A 23,063-nucleotide genomic window follows, 5' to 3' on the forward strand; every position below is an offset into this window, starting at 1 on the left:
TTCCCCCCCTTCTATTCTTATATCTTCAGTCTTACTTCCTTGTCTTTGTCCTCCCCTTCCCCCTTAATTCCTAATCTGAATCTCCCTCTCTCATCTCTCAATACTTCCTCTTTCTCATCCCATTTCCACCACTTCTCATCTATTTTAATTTTCCCATATCCTATCCACACTCTCTTCCCTCGCTATTTCCTCCAACTTCCATCTCATTCTTCTCTCTTTCCAAGTCCAATCATCCATTATCCTCTCTTCTCTCTCCCTCTTAGATTTTTCTTCATTAACATCACCTCTCTTTTTTGCTCTTCGTTACTTAATTTTACTAGAATTGTTTCCCTTCCTTTTCCTTTATCTCCTCCTATCCTTCTGCACTCTACCATCTCTCCTTTCGCCCCTATCCTTTCCAACACTTCTCTTACCGCCTCTACTCTCTTCCCTTCTTTCACTTCAACTTCTCTCTTTTATAGTCCAATATATACAATATTAAACTAAATGTGATATAATATTATTAAACTAATGTAGTATTATTGTTAAAATAAAGTATACAAAACACAAATTACAATGTCGAACCACTAATTCAGCAATGTTTATTTTAGAATATTCTAACAGAATTATAAGTATATTATAATTACATTAAAAAGAAGGGTTTATAAACCTTTGCATATGAAAATGCAACATTAACAAAAAATAAATTTTATAAACTCTTACATGTAACAGTATAATTTATACATAACAGTAACTTTCGCGTAAAGTCAAACGAAGTACCATTTCCGCTTTCTTACAAACTACAATTACATCATGTGAAGGCAATGTTAAGCCTCCTCGATTTTTTATATTAATCAAAGAACACTCGATATGCGTTTCTTTGCCAGTAAGAGCTTCAATACAAGTTTCACAATGCAAAACTTTTTCTAAATGTCAGACAACAAAACCTGCAATATAAGCTACAACTCGCGTTGCAAATTCGGAGAGCGTTACTATATCGGACAAAGGAAACAAGTCTTCATCTTTGTCTTTATCTTCATGATAGCTATCATCGAGTACACGCGATTTTGGAGTTGATCAATTTATTATAGCTTCTGAATTGGCAGAAACATGTAATATTGAAACTGTTTCTAGTGGAATGCAATTACCCGTTGCTGTCTCTGCGATATCGGTATGAATAAGAATTTTCTTATAAGCAGCTTTAAATTGCCGAGCTGTCGGATTATTATTACAACCTCCATGAGATCGTATAGAGTTAAATAACAATTCGATATGATCCTGACTGATTTTATAACATGGTATATACTGGAGCAAGTCTCGTTTAATAACTATATATCGTCGTAAAGTATTGTTAAGCTTTTTATACATATCATGAAACCGAGTACTGCTTTACTTTTAGAGTACATCAACAATTGATTATCCTTTGTATTTCGCAATTGTGAAAGATAAGTGTAGCCTTCTCTTAATGCGTGTTTGTGCAATGGTTTTTTAAATCCCATTTGTTTCATGCTCATCGAATTTAAAGTATCAAAGAGATCATTTATTCGTATGAATCTTATCGTTGCAGCTGATTCTGCACATGCAGGAAACTGTAAATCACTTTTACAAATATCTAATGCATCACCTACGGAAGCACTGAAGACTTGTACCGCGAGTTTTACTTTCATTTTTTGTTTGTTATATTGTATATGTTGTACTCTTAGGCCGGTATTCATAGTCGGATCTTATATTTAAGCCGTCTTAAGTGTATCTTCAGATACTCCGTAGCCAATGAAATGATCTATACAACATCTGCAGATAAACTTAAGACGGTCTTAAATATAAGATCCGACTATGAATACCGGCCTTAATTTATTACCCAAGTGCAAACCTTCCTTAACTTGTATGTCATGAAGCTGTGAGAAATATTCCCATTGGATGATATCATTGTTATCATCAATTATTGATTTGTGCTCTCCAAGATAATTGCGTAGTAGTTTCAGAGAATGACACGGGTCCAGAAACACCGTTACTTTTTCATTTGTTGTTGGATGACAGAAATACTTACGTCTGCAAAAATTTAGTATTTAAATTACATCCTAGAAGTGTACACATACTTAAATTAGCCGGAGTTCCGTCAAAAGTTACAGATAATAATATTTATTTTATGTTCATGCAGTACTATTAATGCTTGTCAAACCAAATTAGATTTTTGCACCGGCAATTAAGAAATATCCAATGGGAATTTACAAGAAACATTAGTGCTTCTTTTGCTATTGTACCATAATCGCAATTAATATCAGGTCCTAAATCAATGTATCCACTATACTTTTCATCATCATATTCGTGCTGTCTTATAGCCATTTCATCGAAAATAAGAGCACCGAAAAGGGGATAATTGACTAGTTCAGGACGTTTCTTGATAGATTGTAATGCTTCTTTATTAAAACCAGGTTCACCATTAACTGATTTGTACCATTTGCAAATTGTTTTCGGATGGGGTAAAGTATTAAATTTTTTTCCGGACGAATGCATACGCTCGTGGTGAATAAAAATGTAAGGTTAAAGCAAATGCCCTTAATCCTGTTGTATACTTTCTAGGTATTGGAATGTTATTAAACTTGTTGACTTGACGTTTTAATAATTGTTGATTAAAATTACCCAAGGATTTTAAGATGTCTAACTGTTCCCTGTGAAGAAGATTGTTATTCTTTAATGATGTCAATATATCTTTTAACCGCGCAACGCGCTTCATAGTCCTTCGTTGTTTTTGTTGCAGAACTTTTATTTTCTTTCCCAATTGTAGTCTTGTATTTTTTAGCGCAGTCCTCAAGAATTGTTTCCGTGGCGTATTTTCCGATAGTCTTGGAGAAACAGTAATTTCTTTCTGACTAACTTTAGAGCTACGTGGTGTACTAAAACTGCTGTGCTGAGGATCTGTTAGCTGAGCTGAGCTGAGCTGAGCAACTGCTTCACACATATCTATACATTGTACCTCAAGAATTATCATTCTTTGCAAATATGTATAATAGTTATAATTATAATAGTTAATAACATTATTATTTATTTCACTATCACAAAACAGTATTCTGTTTTGAAAGTTCAACTATTAAAACGTATTAACTTACCGTTTTCTGCATCATCATGTATGTTTGGCGTTCTTATGGAATCAAGATTTTCTACTTCTTCTGTTAAGCATTCATCTAACATTTTTTGACGTTTCGTAGGAGACTCGTTATTTATCATACTTAAATTTATCTATAAAAATATGTGAAAATACATCTTCTTACAAGTTACAAAATACATAAGATAATATATATTGTATAGTTAATTCTATTTGTACGTACAAGTGGGACAGCACCAAATCTGAGTCTGGTACAAGCGAGCGATGTTCTATCCAAATCACTTTCCTTAAAATGTAATGAACACAAAGACGCATTTTTTGGTATATCATTATCACATAATTTCATTGCATCAAGCGACTTTTGACGCTCTTGTGGTATTCTATAATTATTAAATTAAGTTTTCAAATATCATCAATAACAATATCAAGAGACACTGCTGTGTGATATTATGTTTTATTTGACACTAAATAATAAAATTTAAAAATAATTTTGAAATTTCAAGACGATGCCGAACTCTCTTTATACTAAAATATACCACATATAACTCGAATGCACAATAATCTATAATATTCAAACATACCTGTGAAATGAAATTTTTTTGTCGTGGGAATGTTCCCATTCCAATTGCATCTTATTTTTTCGTTTGTCGGTTCTCCTACTTTTGCAATCGTTTGCATAACAATCAGGCATCTTTTTTTGAAAAATATAAAAAACAACACATATAATAAAGGCCGGTATTCATAGTCGGATCTTATATTTAAGACCGTCTTAAATTTATCTGCAGATGTATAGATCATTTCATTGGCTACGGAGTATCTGAAGATACACTTAAGACGGTCTTAAATATAAGATCCGACTATGAATACCGGCCAAAGACACGTATTGATAATAATCACCGGTAGAGTATAACCTCCAAATTACGATCTTATAAAACGCATCAAAATACACAATTCAAAATCACGTCGTACGGCGTGAAAATAGATCTGTCTATATATATCGTATGTACATTATATATATGCTATAACTTGAACAACTAAGATGGCCGCCATAGGATTTCCCTTCACATCCCAAACTCGATACCCCTCGGACCCTCGCCCAGAAGTACATCTTGCGTTCCGTTCATATATTCCTACGTCCATGCTTTTGAGGCTCCCTTTCGTTATTCTTTGCATGTATTTCTCAATTTTGTTTGATTTTCGATCAGAAATTTTCAACGGATGAAAATCGTGCAGAATTTCTTTCTAGTTTTCTATACGCGCCGCCATCTTCCCGGTGAGTATTCACCATAGACATAGTAAGAATAGACTGAGCGTGAAACGCAAAACGTGAAGCACAGCTAGAAAAGGACGGAAAGTAGGTGGAGGATCTCTCTCTCTCTGTTCGCGTCTTCCCCACTCTCCGCTCTTACCCCCACTCTTCTTTCCTTAGAGAGGGAGGAGCAATCCTTCGCCTGCTTTCTCTCTTTTTCTACCTGTGATTCACTGCTAAGTTGAGAACACGCTCGGTCTATTCTTACTATGTCTATGGTATTCACCAATCATGCGAATATATCTGTAAGCGCCCTCACTGCTGTGTTTAGGGCTCCAATTTGTTCAACTTTAGTGTGGACAATATTCATTATTGTTTCTTAGAATTGCTTGTTGTATCTGAAAAAGACACGACACATAAATATCTAAATTTCAATACAAAGTGTAGTACGAACGGGCAGGGAGCAGAAGAGAGTACGATTAAAGTCGTGCGATAGGGACTTGACGTTATTCCCCGCCCCGTCGCTTTTTCTCAACGCGCGGCGTAATAATATATATCAGGGATTCTCAACCGTGTGCCCACAGAGCTATTTCCACGCGACAATTTATTAAATATCAGAAAAAAATGAAAAATGAAAAATATTACAATTTAGATAGTTACAAATATATTGATTTTATTTAAATAAGGTAAATCAAATGGTCTCAAATGATTAAAAACATATGACTCTCCGTCCTTTATTCTCGCTCGGACTTCTTTTCAAACATGGCCCTCCAATTTTTTTCCAGTCTCGAATGCGCGCGCGACATCAATTAAGTTGAGAGCTCCTGTTATATATGATACATATACTGTATACATTTGTATTTTGTCACTTCCTCTTGACTGATGTCCCGTCGTTTACGTGATAAGAGGCAACTTGCACGCAGGTTATGTACGGCAATTGTCAGCAATGATGTTTTGAGACGGTTTTCCTCGCCGTGATAATCGCTGTGGTCGTTCGAGAGTTTCGCCCGTGCCCTCGTAAGAAAAGCGAAGTTGTTGCTTGACGTGATCGCGCAGTGATTTAACCCCAATCCCTTTCTGGCAATGTCAAGAAGCGTATGCCAGAGAAACACGAATTGTGCGACGTTCTGTAATAATTGAGATTGATAAGAATGGCTGACGAAGTGGCAGAGACACTACGCGGTCTCGGTAACGAGGAGGGCGAGTGCATTGTAGACGCCGAGATCGACGGCGATGACGAGGACTCGGACGGGATCATAGTTCCGGAACTTCAGGGTACACTATCCAAATGGACAAATTACATACATGGCTGGCAAACTAGATTTATTGTACTCAAAGATGGTACTTTATCTTATTACAAATCTGAGCAGGACAGCGGATTTGGATGTCGTGGCTCGATTAGCCTGTACAAAGCAAATATCAAGGTAAGAAGTTGTATACGCGATAAGTTTGTTTTGCTATTGGCAATAACACACACATAACGCACACGGTGTGCAACGACCGAGTTGATAAATTTCTACTTGAATTATCTGTTCCATTAGGCACATCAATTTGACGAATGTAGATTTGATGTGTCTGTAAACGATTGCCTAGTCTGGTATCTAAGAGCAAGCAATCCAGAGGAGAAGCAGCGGTGGGTAGACGTTTTAAAGTCTTACAAGGTAATCACTTTAAATATATATAATACGATTCGAAATCAGCAATTTTACATTTCAATAATATGCTATAAACTTTATTCACAGTCTAAATCTACTACTACTAGATTCCATTTTCTTTTAAATTCTACATTTTTATAAAATATTTTACAAATCTATTTCTGTTATATATTTACATCAATTGAAATTGATGAGATGTAGCTGCGATCGTGTGACTGTTAGTGACAATTATATTTGTTAAAACTAGTCCGAGTCTGGTTACGGGAGCGAAAACAGCCTCAAACGACATGGCAGTGCCATTTCGCTTGTATCGAATACACAATCGACAACGAGCGCTGGTAGTTTTACTAAGCGCGGTGTTAGAGGATTAAAAGAAAAATTGGCTGAGATTGAGACCTTCAGAGACATACTGATCAAACAGATCGACACCCTACAGAAATATTTCGATAACTGTGCAGAAAATGCTAAGAATACTTCCAAAAAAGGTAAAAGTGTTTTGATATTAATATTAATTTTCTTGATATTAATTCTTTGTTTTTTTTCTAAATGAAGTGCTGCTAACTTGATAAATTACAATCTAGTCTCTTAAGATTAATGAGTAATTGTGTTCTAATCTACTTTACTAAATTAATCCTTTGTGAATCTCACATTTGTGAGATTTCCAAATACTTGGCAAATCTTGTATCTGTACTGAAAGCTTTATGATATTTTGCTCCAAACTGTAGAGAAGAAAGCTGAGACGATGTTTAACCCAGCCGAACAATCAGTGGATTTTAAAGGAGAAGCGATAACGTTCAAAGCCACCAGTGAGGGGGTATTGGCGACCTTACAACATTGCGTCGAATTGATGATACAACGAGAAGATGCATGGCGCCGTAGATGGGAGAAGGAGGTTGAAAAGAAACGGAAACTGCAGGAACTTTATAAAGCTCTGAAAGATCAAGTTGCCATGCATCACAACGGCTCCCCGAGACCCAGGGTTGTCATCCATGGAGGTCCTGACTATGAGGTTGATTCTTTTTTCCATAGTTACGTTTTATTTTTTCCAATACGTGTCGTAATGACGAATCAGGCAGATGTTCCAGAAATGAAACTACATTCATAGAAAAATATTATATATATATATATATATAAATTATAAAATATAAATATTATGACGTAGGAGTGACGACTACGTCATTTCCAATCACTGATATTCAAGTATTCGTGTGTCCACTCAAGTCGCTTGTCCGTTCTACGTTACATAATGCTTCTGGAGCGAATATTTTACATAATTGTCAGCTATTCTGATAGCTTTTACTACAAAGAAAAGTATAGAGCATACACAGAGAAACGGCTATCTCGTATGCAAAGACGCTTTGTATCAAAATGATAAATTCGATTTTATATATATGGAAACATATACAGGGTGTCTCAATGACCCTGTGCCACCCATTAATGACGTGTAGTTTGGACTTAGCTGAATAGAAAAGTCCTATGTCATTTTGCGATTTTCGCAATATTAAGGGAGTTATTAATTAATGAATATAAATGAATGAGGGCGGTGCAGCGAGATAGGTCGGTAGGCCGCGCGCTCTTTGAGCCCGCGGAGACCGCGAGCTGGGCGCTCTTGTTATTGTTAGTATCTAAGATACCCATTCTCCCTCACCGTGCGCCGCCCGCCCAGCTCGCGGTCTCCGCGGTCTGTCAAAGAGCGCGCGGCCTTCCTACCAACCTATCTCACTGCACGCACCGCCCTCATTCATTTATATTCATTAATTAATAACTCCGTTAATATTGCGAAAATCGCAAAATGACATAAGACTTTTCTATTCAGCTAAGTCCAAACTACACGTCATTAACGGGTGGCACGGGATCCTTGAGACACCCTGTATACATGTAGTTTATATTTTACATAAACTATATAAAATATATAAAATGTAGCACACATAAATAGAGAGAGACTGCTTCAACAATAACAATATCTTACATCTAGAGTGTACATTATACTCATCAATTTTTAAGATTCTTCCTGTGCACATTTTCATGATAAGGAATTCCAAAATGTTTTATATTAAACTAGAGCAATGGTGGTTAGCATTTCTTTCTATTTTTTATATAATAAATTTAAAGGAAATTTAATATAATAAGTTTCCTTTTAAGGCCTTTTTTGTATCAATAGATGTGTCCACATACATTAGAAAGTGAGTGAAATATGTTTTTCTGGTTTCGAATATCTTTCGCAATTATGAAGTAGGTCATCATTCTAGAAGTTTCATCTGCTTAGTGTCCATCAGATCGCCAAGCAATACAGACTATATAGACGTTTACTCGTTATAGAAATATCTGTATAGTGTCCCAATTTTTATCGAATATCACGTGTAACATGAAGATAAAATTTTATAGCGTAAGTTTAGTTCTATCTATTCCGTGCAACAGAGATAAAAGTAGAAGAAAATACATCAAATAAATTGATCGCAAGTTGGGAGAAAAAAGATAAATACGCAATCGAGATTACGTAATACAGTGCCAATTTATTGTCAATAACCGAGCAAATTTTGTCTTTAAGGAAGGTCCGCACAGTGCTCTTTGCGACGAGGAATTTTACGATGCTGTTGAAACCGGTTTGGACAAAATCGAGGAAGAAAATCAATTAAGAGACCGTTTGAAACAAAAATCTGTTTCGATTTTGACTTCCCCTACCACCACCACAGCTTCTACACATAGGCTTTGGCCTGAGGTAATTATTTTCAAAGCTCAAATATACATTAAATGATGCCTTATCTCTCCTGTAAGGCAACGTTAGTCTCTTTGTTCCTACCGTGCAATATCACTCATTAATTATATTTGTTCCTCTCATTACCGTCGCCTATCTTGATCATCTCCCACTATTTACATTACTATGAATTTACAGATAGAGAAGATTACAATGGAACAATTACATTACGCTCGACTGGGCGTAGGCGGAGCAGGTAGTTGGCAATTATTTGCCGAGGACGGTGATATGCGAATGTACCGACGAGAAGAGGAAGCCGACGGACTAGTCGTGGATCCTCTGAAAGCCTGTCACGTCGTAAAAGGCGTGACTGGTCATGAGGTTTGCGAGATATTCTTCAGCCCCGAATACAGGAGTGGTTGGGAAGCTACTCTAGAGGACATGACGGTCGTTGAGAATATCTCGAAGGACACGCTGTTATTCCTACAAACGCACAAACGCATCTGGCCGGCGAGTCAACGAGATGCACTATTCTGGTCGCACATGCGCCGCGTTTCGGACGATCAAGATCACGATGCTCAGGATCTGTGGATAGTTTGTAACCACAGCACCGAACATCCCGATTATCCGGTAATAACGCATAACGCATGGAACGCAAAAACTTTTCCGTTTCTTATAGTTTCGATTGCTAAATGAAGTTACCGTTGCAGGCAAACACGGGTAAGTGCGTGAGAGTTTACTTGACGGTTTGTCTCGTATGCCAAACGTTTATCGATCCTCCAAAGGACGAGGAGGAAATCAAAAGGGAGAATATTACATGTAAAATTACATACTGTTCAGTTGGCAAGTATTGATTGTTTATTTTTCTTAATTATAAAAAATATTATATATAATATTTTTATATAATATATAATACATAAAATATATTATATATCATGGCTTCTGAATGAAAATAAAGTCTGGAATTTCAATTTCAGTAAATCCGGGTGGGTGGGCCCCGGCGGCCGTTTTGCGGGCCGTTTACAAGAGGGAGTATCCAAAGTTCCTCAAGCGTTTCACTAATTTTTGTATCGATCAATGCAAAACTAAGCCGATCACATTCTGAACGCGATTAATAAAAAAGAAACTTGAATGTTTTCCATCCAATTTTCCTTACTCATTATCTTGAAGTGTCTTTATTAAGATTATTATTGTAAAGATAACAATTTGTATTGTTACATACTCTGTAAGAATTGTAAAACGACGTAAACGAGACACTGTGTTTTCTATATTACCTTTTCTTTTTTATCTGCTTAAGATCGTTGCATCGCGCAATTGTATCGTCGCAAATCGAGCGGACGAGTGGTTGTATTAAAAGCTATTTGCAGTACAAGTGAATGTATGGCAATCGTATCTCACCTTTCCAAGTGCATACGCACTTGAACAGAAAAATAGAAGCAATTTTGTCATACAATGAAGCACGCGTGACTACGACACTGTTTATATATTAAAATATCATTTCCTTTTCCAATGACAGTCTCATACAGAAATCGTGCACACGTACATATATACAGGATATTATTTCATTCGCGCCTACTATTTACACCGCTATGTTAGTCCCGCTTTATTCACATGTGGTGTTCATATTAAATTGAAATGAGTCGTTGTGTAAATATAATTAAACACACGCTTGAATTGTACGATACCGATCCAATATTCATCGTTATTTGTACGTGGAAGTATGTATATGGCTATGCGATATAAGGGTCACATGGAAAACCGTAATATAAAGACTGTTGTAGATTTATTACAAAATATTAAAAATCTCTAAACTTTTCTTTAGTGTTTGTACGATCTTGAATCTCTCTCTCTCTCTCTCTCTAAAGAATAGCTGTTTTTAATTGTTTATGGGCTTTAAGAATGACAAATATTTCTTTGTGTAAAACAAAATTTATTTCTATCGGTTGAACGTTTTAAAAGGTCTAAAAAATTATATATGTACAATGTGTATAAAATTTTTTTTATACACAAATTATTTTGCATGTATATCTATATATAAAATGTATTATTTCATGAATAGTAACAAAAAGTTTGTTAATTCATAGAAAATGTAACTTTGATAATGAAACGCCGTTAAATCTTGAGTAATATACAAGTCGATCTTTACGATTATTTTGAGGGAAACAAATTATTTTTCCTTATAGAATAATAATGACATTATACAAGTGTAGAAAAAGTAATTGTGAAAAAAATTGGCTTTTTTTCATCTGTACAATGTGCTTCGCAAAAGACTATGCAAAAGAATATGCTTCAAAGTGCGCAGTGCATTTTAAAATTTCTTATAAATTATATAAAATAATAATGGTAATTAATAAAATATAATTAATAATAATGGATAAAATTTAAAACTTACAAATTTGTTTGACACAAATAAGTGATCATTTACGCACAAATGTAAAATATGGAAAATCGTATCCAAAGCATACCGTAAATAAAATCAATATTTTGTGAAATGACGTTCATATGAAATAAAATATTGTCCAAATTGATTTTTCTATATCACTGTCTGTAACAGTGTTGCAAACAGAAAAAGTTGCAAGTTGCAAAACCTTTACACTCGATATATTATCTAACCATTCAATTTTAAACATTACAATTAACAGTAATAATGCATTTATCTATTTTTATATTACGAATTAATTCTTGTAACATTTGTAACTTTATAATATATGGCAGTACGAAATATTGTTAAATATAAAGTCACCTGAATTATTCGATTTGTCGCATATGACCATAATGAAGAGACAAATAAGGCTTTATACTGGACATAAGATCGTTTTTATGATCTCAATTATATTTATATAATACTTTATACACTTTCTATAAAGGAGATTTCAACAGATAAGAAAGGAGAAACGAGCGTTTTAAATCTGTGTGTAATCATCGTGCACAAAAGTAAAAATTTATCGATACATTGACTATCTAAGAGCTATAAAATATAAATACAGATAAAAAATGCAACATGTCGTTTCATCATCTGATTGACGAAATATGTAAATGGAATACAAATCAGAGACATACATCATCCGATCAAATGAATTTTTAATGATCCTAATATTTTATTGGATTGATGGTGCTTGGTATATATACAGGGTGTCTTGGAACTGACGATGCAATCGGAAAGTGGGTGATTCTATATGAAAAAATAGGTTGAAAATATAGAAAGTCGTTTTTCTCGAAAACGAAGCCTTATATAAAAAAATGTTATTCGACTTATTTTTTCATGTAGAATCACTCCCTTCTCGGTTGTATCATCAGTTCTGAGACACCCTGTGTATATGTGTGTGTAAAATTTTTTAAGTAATTTTTTAATGTACTTGAAATTATATTACTATTCGCGTTTAATCAAAAAATGCACATCACGTATTTCGTATAAAGAAAAGAAACACTTGGTAAGTTTTTTTCAAGTTTTTCGTTCTTCACAAATGTATAACGAGTCATTTTTGTAAAATTACTCGAGCAAGATTAATTTTCAAGAACGGTATTTTCCAGGTATAAAAAACACTTGATTGCCCTTGATTGAAAATTTGTTGAAAATAATCTACACTATAATAATTTCCTTTATGATTCATAGGAGCCTAATTTTTTTAATACACTGAGACCTTTCTCCTCGTATTCTTCCCGCGTTATCCACACGGAATCTCGGTCCTTTGTTATTTCCGCTAACACGGCACCACCCATGAAAACCATGTCCTTACGTCGAGGTGAGTCTTCAATTTTTATTTTAAATTTCTGTAAAAGATTGTGCGGATGAAGTACAAAGCACGAGTATGTATGATGCATCCAGTATTACTAATTGTCTCATACAACTTACATTCAATTTGGTAGTATCATTCTTTAGTACTCTCTGAAGGTAAAGCTGCTTGATCTCTCGTTCAAGCCTCGATGGAAGCCCCGGATACATCGTACTACCTCCACTCAAGACAATATGCTTGTAGAGCTCGCTTCTGATATCGATATCGGCAGCTTGAATCGTGCTAAAGACCAGCTCGGCTATTCCCTGCGCCTCGACATTGATCAAGTGCGGCTGGAAGAGAGCTTCCGGTGCCGCGAATCTTTCACCACCTACTTTTATCACACGCCCATCCGGGAGCTGCAAGTATTTACGATAATTTCTATGCCTTCATTTTCTTAGAGCAGACTTAGAATACACGTGATTAGATACATATCCTATATACAAATAACAATGCGCCTTCATGTGAATCTGTAACGACAATGTTGTTTCACGTACAACGCATAATGCGTGTCGCTCCACTTACGGTATAAGATTCTACCAGCACAGTGGTTTCAAGAGCTAGCTTTTCCTCGGTCTCTATATTGTAACCGATGTAACATAATTTTTCCTTCAACATCCGGACCGTCTCAAAGTCCGCCGAATGATTGAAAGCGTAACCGCGCAGCAGCAGTAACTTAATCAGATACATCGTAATATCGCGCCCGGCTATGTCCAGCCGTCTGGTCAAGTGTGACAGGGCATATTCCTCGAACACGGGGCAAATGTGCGTGACACCGTCACCGGAGTCCACGACAACGCCGCTGATCAATCCTTGAGCGTATAACGTTAGCACTGCCTGGATAGCGATGTACGTCCCAGCGAAACCGTACTTTTCGAACATCACCTGAAATCCATTTCGTCACCAACTCCCGTTCAACTATTTTCGCGTTACTCTAACATGAGACGTTACCTCGATCATTTTCTCCCTGTTCGTGATAGGATTCATCGGTGGTTCAGTTAACAGAATTTTGCATTCTCTAGGATTAATATTCATTTTCTCTTTGCCAAACGTATAATCCCACACGTGGCACATGTCGTCCCAATTTCTGTCGAGTGTTAATCGAGCATTAACACGGCATAATATCATCATAAATCAGACATAATTATCTGGGATCGATATACCTACCTAACAATTCCATTTTGCATGGGATAACTTATTTCTAACATAGAACGAAGTTTACTCGCTTCATCGCCGACCATTAAATCCTGCGGCATAAACATATAACTATCAAAAGCCTGCACGTGTTAATAAATATGTTTCTTTTACGTTAAACGTATATATATGTTTCTTTAACTTTCTCTATTATTTTCAACTTACTAGACACATATCTAAACTAACTAAATAATACCGAGTAGAGTCAAATATCCGAATATTATCTAACAAATCTAGTTTCATCAAGTATAATTCAAGAAAAATTCAATTAAAATTCAAAACATTCAATTCTTTGGCTCACGACCGTCAAAGTTTTATTTGATCAAATGTAGCGACAACTTCAAAAACATTTGTAAAAGAGATTTTATATTTAACGTTATTTGTATAAGATATAATGTATGTGTATGTGTGTTTTACAAATGGTAGTAATTATAATATAGTACATTACTTTTCTGAGACTCAAATTAAAAATTTCACGTCTGATAAGTATTGCACGTTAAATTAACCTTGGACTGTACATTAAATTAAAACTGTATATTAAAATACTTTGTGTATGTGTGTTTGTGTGTGTGTGTAAAGTTTGCTGAATTATATTAAACAGGCTATTTCCAAATTTGCGATCCAAAGAAGCTTCTCTAAAATAGTGACGGTAATGTTCGTTCGTATGTATGTAGCATCCAAAGAAAATACAATAAACTTACAGGCATGTTAAGCACATCCTGCGAGGGCAAATGTAAGCATAGAAATATATATTAGATAATTATAGGCAGAATTTGGTACATAATAAATATATCCACACAAGTACAAATTGCAGATACACGAGATATTATGAATATGTAATTAGTGAAGGCGCACTATTTCATTAAAGCAGTCAAGATAATACATTAACAAAAAAAATTTTTCAACAGTTTTTGCGAGAAAAAAACAACATGGCATAATAAGTGAATTTGTCTTTTAGGTAAAACTCCTTTTTTTTAGTGACAATACAGATATACACAATACCAAAAAAAGAAAAAAAAACAGCTGAAAAACAAATCTATCCAACAATTACATGTCATAAGAATGATAATGTTCATCTTACATTTCAAATATATATTCCTCTTTGGGATTTGTTAGTATCATTAGTATCTCTCAAACTGTTTTATATTTATACACATCAGTAGATAAACGCATCGATTATTTTCAATCTGATTTAAGCAATCGGGACAGAGGGAAACACACGATGTATATATTATACAACAGACTTACACGAACGCAATACTCTTGCTGAAAATAATTATAATTATACTTATTAATAATCTTAGCTTAAATATATAACTCTCACTAAATTATACTCTCAGGCAATTTAAAAAGCTCATGGAAAATTATGTAATTCATACATAATAAAAGGTTCAAAGAAATTCTTATATTTTTAGATCTGCATTTCTCAGTAATTATAAATTTTATCAATTAGATGTTTTAAGTACTGATCAGACTGAGAGAATTACTTTACAGCTTTGCGTTATCTATATCGCTCACTTGCTGCAACAATGACAAAACTTGTGATTTTTCAGGAGATGCGATTTAAAGCTTTAAATCATTATAACTTTGTATGAGAATTTTTAAATACCGTATTGGCATGATTGGCATTGAATAAAGTAATGTAACTTAGTAGAAAGAAAAAACTATTATAATGGATTTAATCGCTACTATGAATTCTCCTGTAATCCAAAAACAACTCCTCTTTAGACTTATGACATTCTTGTTAAAAATAGCTTTTAAAATATGACATAAGTAAAAATATGATGTTCTTCTTAGGAAAGAAAAGCATATTTAGCAAGCTTTCTCCCTGTACTAATGACTCAATAAGAGCAACTTTTGAGTTGTGTCATTGTAGCAGCAAATGAGCGATATGAGACAGACACGTTAATTCTTAAGAAGTAAAACACTTCAAAGAATAACGTATCAATGAAGAAACATTTATGTTTCGGTAAAGGAAGAGTACTTGATCAATTTGTATAGTATTTACTAGTTTTTTCAGACAAAATATAATTCTATATATTCCATTTAAAGCTTTTATGCGTAAACTCACTCACTCTCTCTCTCTCTCTCTCTTGGGCAACTACAATGTAAACCATGATGAGAAACGTACCTTCACATCGATGTCACCGATCTTATTGACAGCTCTGATTATAGGTCGTCCAACTATAGACGGAAATATGTGAGCCGGAAAGTTTGCACCAGCATACCCACATTTGACAAACTGCAATAATTAAAAGCTGCATTGGTGTATGTCTGAATACGTAAACTGTCACTGATTTGATATCTTTCTCTTGGTGCAAAAAAATTATGACGATGCCGCATCCCTTACCCCGGTGCCGTTGTCGCAGACGATAATTTTCCTTCCTTTGCTGTCCATCTCGATTGTACTTGTTGTCTTAATGATACTTCTCGATATTTCTTAGATTATTCTCATATCAGTTACATTAAATGACTAATACCTGCGGATGATTAGGGCGTTACCGGTATACGACACTAAAGCACCAGATATAATTCGTGCAACGATTACCATTTCGTATCACAGTCTGGAATTTGCATCGAGCACGTTCTGCATCGAGTGAAATTGAAGTATGCTGCGAAATTGAAAAAAAAAGATTCGAATCGTCGAATACGAATTTATCCGACACACACGATGAACAGAAAGTGAGGGAATCCGAGCCACGGTACATACAATACTGCGACTGCGTATCGGCAACTTTAATGTTGGCGCTACCAAAGCGGAATGCGCATGCGCGAAATAAGAAAGAGACCATTTAATAACTATTTATTATTTTTTAACTATTTATTATTTAATCTCCAATCTATTTGCTTCGGTGTTTTGAAAAACTATCGTATTGTCAATTATAAAAGAAAGCTGATCTAATCGACCATCGTATTATTATCTGAATTTTTTGAAGGCAGATGAACAAACAATCATCTGGCAGGTTTTTCTTGGGAAACTAGAAAACTAATGATATTGGAACAAAACGAAATCACAAAAGGTTCGTTCTTTTGTCTTTTACTAAACTGGATTATACTACTGGCACAGTATATAATAAATAAATATTTTTACTACTTTTTTTATGTGTCATTAAGTGTTATTTATATATAATTTATATTATGTCTCATTTTATATATTCTCAAATTTTCTTTTTATTTCTTATTTATCTTGTGCTTATTATATTATTGACATCTTCTTTTTACAATTTTTATTACAATTTTAGATGTAGCAATATGCTGAAAAGAGAGCGAAAGAGTGAGTGAGAGAAAAGTTCAGATGGCGATACAGGTATGGTGCCTTATTTCAGACATGCGCACTCCATTACGCATACATTAAAACAAGACAAGTATATTTTTTCTCATTCTAACTTATTGCATAAGTTCAGCGGTGTAGCTATAAAGAACAGACCGCCGTATCGAGATCTCTCATCTTTCTCCCTCCGTATTTCTGTGATTAATAAAGTGTATATCGATGATAATGTTAATAATATCTAGATTATTTAAAAATTGCTGCTTGACCATTGAAAAGCAGATGAAGAAAATATACAAAGTATAGTCATGGATGATCCATCCGTGTATCCACAAAGTCAAAGTTGAGTTGAATATGTTCAGTCATGTGATGCTTATAAATGTCATGCGATAATCATGAATATACATAAGCTAAAAAAGCCGTAACGGTATACTTGATTGATGGCGAATTTATTGGCGTCCGTGTACTAATTATTTTTATCATGGTCGATATAAAAGTACTGATAAGAGCGCGGTGAGGACGCGGGTTCACTCACGTTTGTGATAAGAAATTGAGCAACGAAATGGAGCCACAATTTCATTCGACAAAGAGGCCGATTGCATATCTGACACGGAAACAGCAAATAGCTTGTTGTCATCGTTTGAACAGGTATGAAGTTGCCCATAAGTGAGACAGCTTTTGTCATTTTCGACAAACACTAATGTTCTAGTGTTCTCATCTACAAATTGTTCCATCAGTTTGAAAAATCAGCTGTCTGAAAAAAATGTCAGTCAACTTAATCATAAAGAAAGTATGTTGATATCAATCCTCGAATCATTAATTTCTACAAGAAATTAATTTAAAACAAGGAATAAGATTTGGTATTCGTTTATTTATTGTCTAAGAGATGACAATTTTGCACTTCTTACTTAATTTTTTCATAGCTCGCACCTTAGGAAATTGCAAACGTGACCTTCCACAATTTTAACTCTGATGTAGAACCCTCATTCATCAGCAGCTGAACGACTTGAACAAAATTTGTTAAAAATATATTAAAAATCCATACCTAGTAGATTGCAACTATTCTTCAAAAAAAGCCGATCTTATAAATTGAGCAAACAAATAAAAGATAATTCAGGAATATCAGAGATATCTCGACACATGTTGCTGAACAAGCTAAATGCTTAATGAATATTATGCCTACTTTTAGCCCGTTTCTAAGCGAGAAAGAAAACAAAGAGGTTTACGGAAAATGCAATAACAGTTTTGGACATGGTCACAATTATACGGGTAATTTCTACTTGAACTTACTGATACACTGTATTATTTTACACGTAAGATATATACGTAAAAGAAATTATTCCAAGTACACATTAAGTTTGGTTTTCGACAGGGTTGAGTAACTTCATTTTTTCATTTAACTAAGTTAAGTTTAAAATTAATGACCCAGGAATTAACTAATTGTAAGTTACGTTAAAAGTTACTTAAATAAAACTTAACTTAACAAAAGTTAAGTTCAAAGCTTAAATTAACTTATTAAACGTTAAAAGTTAATTAATTAATATATTTTTTTTGAGGCATTGCCACCAACCATTTTCCCAGGACTTTAATATCAATGAATTATTTTAACTTGTATAAAAAAGGTTAATAAGTTAATGTTAATGCATTTAAAAATAACCAGTTTAAATTAAAAGTTAGCATGTTTAAAAGTAACAAAGTTAAGTTAAAAGTTAATAACTTTTTAACTATTTAACTAGTTACTACCCAATCCTGGTTTTGGATAAAAATGTAACATGAGATTCGATTGAAGATTATTCAATGTGCGAATGTGAAAATTGCCGGGAGTAAATGTAGAGAGAGCCATTCACATTTTAATTATCGAATTGTATTATTTAATAAATATCATTGTTTTTGTGTACAGCATGATCTTTGGATCCTTATATAATATCAATTAAATTCTTTAGTGAGTAATCAAGTAGCGCAATGACATTTTGTCGAAACACAATCCAGTTGTCTGACTTCTTACATCATTATTACATTTATAGTGGAAGTAACCGTTCGTGGGCCTATAGATGAATCAACGGGAATGGTTATGAACCTAACAGAGTTAAAAGAATGCATACAAAAAGTGGTGATCGATCGAATGGATCATAAAAATATAGATAAGCAAGTGGACCACTTTGCAAACACGGTGTCAACAACTGAGAATATCGCCGTTTACGTATTCGAGGAGCTGAAAAAGTACATGTTCAGACCTGAATTATTGTACGAGGTGAAGATTCATGAAACCGACAAAAATGTTATGTGCTTTAGGGGTGAATATCTTGAGTGATATGTGATTGTTTTATATAATTGCACAAATTTATATGCCAGAGGAAATTAAACACGATTCACTCAGTTTCTCTCCTTTCTGTATTATTGTCCTCTCTTACCGAGAAAAACGCGCGTGTAAATGCATTCTACGTGTACGTTTTCACAGTCTCGCGCATAATTCTCACAGTCAGTCATATACAAGTTATATATATAATAATTTCTGAGACAAGACAATAATGAGAATTTAAGGACTTATTACTAACGTAATCGTGCTTTACGTCTCACCAAGATATACAAGTATGGTATAAAGTCTTAAGTAACAATTTACATTGGAGCACAATTTATAAAATAGTTGCTCATAAACAAGTTAACAAGTATCATACATCGTGATATAATCATTTTTATAAATAATCTCTAATTTTTTTGCTAATACATATAAAGATAAATATATTCCTATTTTTATCATCTTTATTCACACGCGTAAAGTATTAAAGCTGTATTGTTTGCGCACGTTGTTTCCAATTATATATAAAATTAATTACATTATTTCTACAACGTGAAAGAAAATCCTATTCATAATATTACGTTATACTTTTTTGCAGGGTTGGGTATTTTATTCCATTTTATTCTTTAACTAATTGTAAGTCAAGTTTAAAGTTGATGTCCCAGAAATTAACTAAGTTTACGTTAAAAGTTACTTGAACAAAAATTAACTCAATTAAAGTTAAGTTAAAAACTTAAGTTAACTTATTAAAGTTAAAAGTTAATTAACATATGTATAGTTTTTTGACGCATTGCGACGATTGCGACCAACCATTTTCACACGACTTTAATATTGATGAATTATTTTAACTTGTATAAAAAAATTAATAAGTTAATGTTAATTAAAAATGCATTTAAAAATCACTTAATTAAATTAAAAGTTAATATGTTTAAAATTAACTAAGTTAAGTTACAAAGTTATTAACTATTTACCTAGTTACTACCCAATCCTGCTTTTTTATATAATATTGTTTTCATAAGAAATTGCTCGCGATATCTAATATCATTGAAAGAAAGACGTGTAATAGTCACATGTAGTGAATAGCGATGTTTGTTATTAGTTTACTGGTACAAATAATTCGCTTACCAATTACTAACATTGTCTTCAGTCACATGTTAAATAAATAAAAATAAATAAATGTTTTTTTAACGTTTTACTAAACTATCGCATAGCTTTGAGCGACACTGACGCAATAATCCCTCGCAGATATATTTTGTGTCATTTTCATTTTTTTATGAGATAAAATTTCATTATATTTTTTAATTTCACATTTCAGAAAAGGATCACGCTCGATTCTGTTAAACGAGGTACCACGTAGATATATTATATATTACCTTGTAATGTTTATGTATATATACGTCAAAAGACTACGCCTCTACGTTAAAAATTAAATTAATTTCAATTTTTATTAAATTAAATTAAATGAAAAATTAAGTGCTATACATTGCAAGAAGTTGAAATCACCAATCGCGATAGATGACGTATTACGGTATTAGTGATTGTGGAGCAATTATAAAATAATTAATTATATATTCGAGTTGTAACTCAGCTTCATGTAACTTCGGATAGTTACATACGGTATACCGAGCTCAAAATCGTCCCTCGGCCAGTATCTAAGTACCGGGGATTGTTGCGGCTTCTCGTCCTGTACGGAGAAATATGCAAACAGCACCGCTGCTGTATAACTCGCGATGAAGATGAACAAATGCCACAGTGCATGGAGATACGGGAAATTTAAATTCAGCCAGGTATCGCAAAACAAACGATCGTTCAACCAGCAGGCAACTGCCAATACCCACACAGCGCCGCATCGTAGCCCCAATCTGTACACCTTCATCGAGGTGGTCCTTAAAGATTTTTATGATCATTGTCAAAACTTGTTCTACATTTAAATCTCTATTGCGTTTAAATTTGTAAAAATTTAAATGTATACACCAACACAGACACGAAATTCACATAGTGACAGTTGACAAGAAAAGAGAGGAATTACCTTTTCAGTTCTACAATCAGGAATCCAAACGCTGGTATACCCAAACTCATCAACGCAAAAGCGTTTACCGCCGGATGCACCAGGGCTAAGCCAGTGGCGATCAGAGTTGGCAAGATTGCACATAGAGAAAACAGCTTTCTGTTATTGTGAAAGATATTTGGGAAATATCTTCTTGGGAAGAACATGCAGAAACCTGCCATGTATACCCACAGAATGGCTAGTTCGTCCAACAGTTGACCTGTATTACATACACGTAGGATTAACTGTCGCAGACAACAATTTCAGCGACATAATAAATATCGTATCCAAATATTGTGTCGTTACTTATTGAATCACATGAAGTCTTACCTATCAAGGATAAAGTAGCATGAAAATAAGCGCTACTCAGACCGACTACCATCAGTAAAAACCAGATTATGTGAATGCCTGGATTCACAAAGCGTCCATAATCTCTAAACAAGTGCATGAGCACAGGTGGAAGTAACAGGAAAACCACGTTACTAAACTAAAAAAAAAGAACATTAAAAGATGTATCATTTTGTTGATTTGGCACATGGCACATGCAAATCGTAATTTGATATTAATAAGTTGATGTAGATTTATCTTGATTATCTTGGTCTATTCAACATCATCCGATACAGTATATCAGCATATAAGTTATACTATATTAGATGTAAGAAAGCAAATAAGTCAAACACTTTGATTATGTAGGATTTTTTTATCGACTCTGTATGCAAGAGTGTCGTTATCTTTGTTATCGTACGTCACTTGTTTCGTTTACAGGGACAAAGCGACGTTATTATTTAGTCATGCAAAATTCTGCATTCTTTAGATAACATGTCTGGAGAATCTGTGAATCGATCTATCCGATCTCTCGAATCTCTATTTTTTTAATTGAGACAATTTATTGTTTGCGTTCTTCACTCGATATTGAAATTGCTAATATTTTAGTGATTCATCGATCAAGTCTGGCAATCATCTCAATGTTTAGATGTTCAAATAATCGTTATAAAACTTTTTTCATCGATGAACCACTAAAATATTAGCAATTTTCATGATTTGCTGGCAAAGTAATAATTTCTAAAATGACTTGAAATTGATTTGAGAACTACAGGAAGGTTACACATAAATATAAAACTAGGTATGTATACAAACCGTGTTCATAAATTCGGCGATGCTGGGCGAAATGCTGTAGTTACCTTCGCACCAATCCACCGGCGAGCTACCAGCTTCGAAAGGTTTCCACATTGTCGAGATGTGTGACCTTAAGACTACCAGGTGCCTCGAGAAGCTTGAGCTGCTCAAATTCGTTGCTCAAGGGGTCATTGTTCCCCTCAATCATCAAACAATGGATCCCCCTTTCCCTTTCCTCTCGAGCACTGTGTCCAATATCGAGAAAACGAGAACCTACGAAAAAATATAAAAATATAAATATAAAAAATATATAAATGCGCGTTTACCCTGGAGCCAATTTTCTTGAGTCTCACTTGAGTCAAGCGCTGGTATTATCAGACACTACCTGCGCCTGTCAACTTCAAAGACAAAGAGGTGTATTTACGGCATGCAACTGCGACGTCGACGAACCGTTCAGGCTGGTTCAGACGGATCTGGATGGACCAGGATGGACCATAGCTCGGCTCGGACCATGCGATACTGATTCATACGAACTGTTTACGACTTACGAGTCGAAAACAAAGATGACGAACAGCGATTCGCACGCGCAGTGTGATAATTGTCGCCACACGTGTGCGTCATACTTGCATTGGTGTGTACGCAGATTGTATACGGGCAGAGAGAAGCCTGAGAGCGGTCACGCTCGCGT

General features: G+C 34.4%; 5 protein-coding genes and 1 pseudogene across 17 annotated transcripts; 2 read left to right on the top strand and 4 right to left on the bottom strand.

The window, feature by feature from the left end:
* Positions 1-550: 550 nt before the first annotated feature.
* LOC113562236 lies at positions 551-1,722 on the bottom strand (annotated as a pseudogene).
* Positions 1,723-1,738: 16 nt separating this feature from the next.
* LOC105278989 lies at positions 1,739-4,359 on the bottom strand. Of its 5 annotated transcripts, XM_020031512.2 has the most exons (6): positions 3,980-4,359; positions 3,664-3,773; positions 3,306-3,462; positions 3,087-3,216; positions 2,620-2,940; positions 1,739-2,028 (listed from the first exon to the last, which is right to left on the bottom strand). In XM_020031512.2, exons 2-6 carry the CDS (start codon positions 3,771-3,773, stop codon positions 1,988-1,990), a joined length of 759 nt encoding a protein of 252 aa, XP_019887071.1. In that variant the 5' UTR covers positions 3,980-4,359; the 3' UTR covers positions 1,739-1,987. The 5 variants fall into 5 exon arrangements, with proteins under 5 accessions (XP_019887071.1, XP_011336764.1, XP_011336763.1 ...); XM_011338462.3 differs by lacking the exon at positions 1,739-2,028 and having other exon boundaries at positions 2,374-2,940; positions 4,090-4,358; XM_011338461.2 differs by lacking the exon at positions 1,739-2,028 and having other exon boundaries at positions 2,374-2,940; positions 3,980-4,358.
* An 805-nt stretch (positions 4,360-5,164) lies between these two features.
* On the top strand, positions 5,165-10,051 carry LOC105278988 (collagen type IV alpha-3-binding protein). Its single transcript, XM_011338458.3, has 8 exons — positions 5,165-5,755; positions 5,873-5,992; positions 6,234-6,471; positions 6,712-6,995; positions 8,535-8,705; positions 8,880-9,311; positions 9,392-9,524; positions 9,659-10,051. Exons 1-8 carry the CDS (start codon positions 5,483-5,485, stop codon positions 9,784-9,786), a joined length of 1,779 nt encoding a protein of 592 aa, XP_011336760.1. The 5' UTR covers positions 5,165-5,482; the 3' UTR covers positions 9,787-10,051.
* Positions 10,052-11,475: 1,424 nt separating this feature from the next.
* On the bottom strand, positions 11,476-16,381 carry LOC105278987 (actin-related protein 2). 6 transcript variants are annotated; one of them, XM_011338455.2, is made up of 10 exons: positions 16,197-16,381; positions 15,999-16,121; positions 15,780-15,890; positions 14,897-14,914; positions 14,350-14,367; positions 13,622-13,701; positions 13,406-13,541; positions 12,980-13,339; positions 12,535-12,813; positions 11,476-12,452 (listed from the first exon to the last, which is right to left on the bottom strand). In XM_011338455.2, exons 2-10 carry the CDS (start codon positions 16,044-16,046, stop codon positions 12,282-12,284), a joined length of 1,221 nt encoding a protein of 406 aa, XP_011336757.1. In that variant the 5' UTR covers positions 16,047-16,121; positions 16,197-16,381; the 3' UTR covers positions 11,476-12,281. The 6 variants fall into 6 exon arrangements, with proteins under 6 accessions (XP_011336757.1, XP_011336756.1, XP_019887068.1 ...); XM_011338454.2 differs by having other exon boundaries at positions 15,999-16,128; XM_020031509.1 differs by having other exon boundaries at positions 15,999-16,381.
* Positions 16,382-17,003: 622 nt separating this feature from the next.
* On the top strand, positions 17,004-19,293 carry LOC105278986 (6-pyruvoyl tetrahydrobiopterin synthase). Its single transcript, XM_011338453.2, has 3 exons — positions 17,004-17,564; positions 18,106-18,185; positions 18,941-19,293. Exons 1-3 carry the CDS (start codon positions 17,479-17,481, stop codon positions 19,225-19,227), a joined length of 453 nt encoding a protein of 150 aa, XP_011336755.1. The 5' UTR covers positions 17,004-17,478; the 3' UTR covers positions 19,228-19,293.
* Positions 19,294-19,626: 333 nt separating this feature from the next.
* Positions 19,627-22,926, bottom strand: LOC105278984 (alkaline ceramidase). Of its 4 annotated transcripts, none has more exons than XM_011338450.2 (5): positions 22,800-22,926; positions 22,397-22,648; positions 21,590-21,746; positions 21,242-21,479; positions 19,627-21,098 (listed from the first exon to the last, which is right to left on the bottom strand). In XM_011338450.2, the coding sequence occupies exons 2-5, from the start codon at positions 22,487-22,489 to the stop codon at positions 20,777-20,779; spliced, it is 810 nt and encodes a 269-aa protein (XP_011336752.1). In that variant the 5' UTR covers positions 22,490-22,648; positions 22,800-22,926; the 3' UTR covers positions 19,627-20,776. The 4 variants fall into 4 exon arrangements, with proteins under 4 accessions (XP_011336752.1, XP_019887072.1, XP_011336754.1 ...); XM_020031513.2 differs by having other exon boundaries at positions 22,761-22,891; XM_011338452.2 differs by having other exon boundaries at positions 22,441-22,648; positions 22,729-22,871.
* Positions 22,927-23,063: the final 137 nt, after the last annotated feature.

This window comes from Ooceraea biroi, chromosome 7, assembly GCF_003672135.1.
Source record: "Ooceraea biroi isolate clonal line C1 chromosome 7, Obir_v5.4, whole genome shotgun sequence".
In the NCBI taxonomy this organism is placed as follows: domain Eukaryota; kingdom Metazoa; phylum Arthropoda; class Insecta; order Hymenoptera; family Formicidae; genus Ooceraea; species Ooceraea biroi.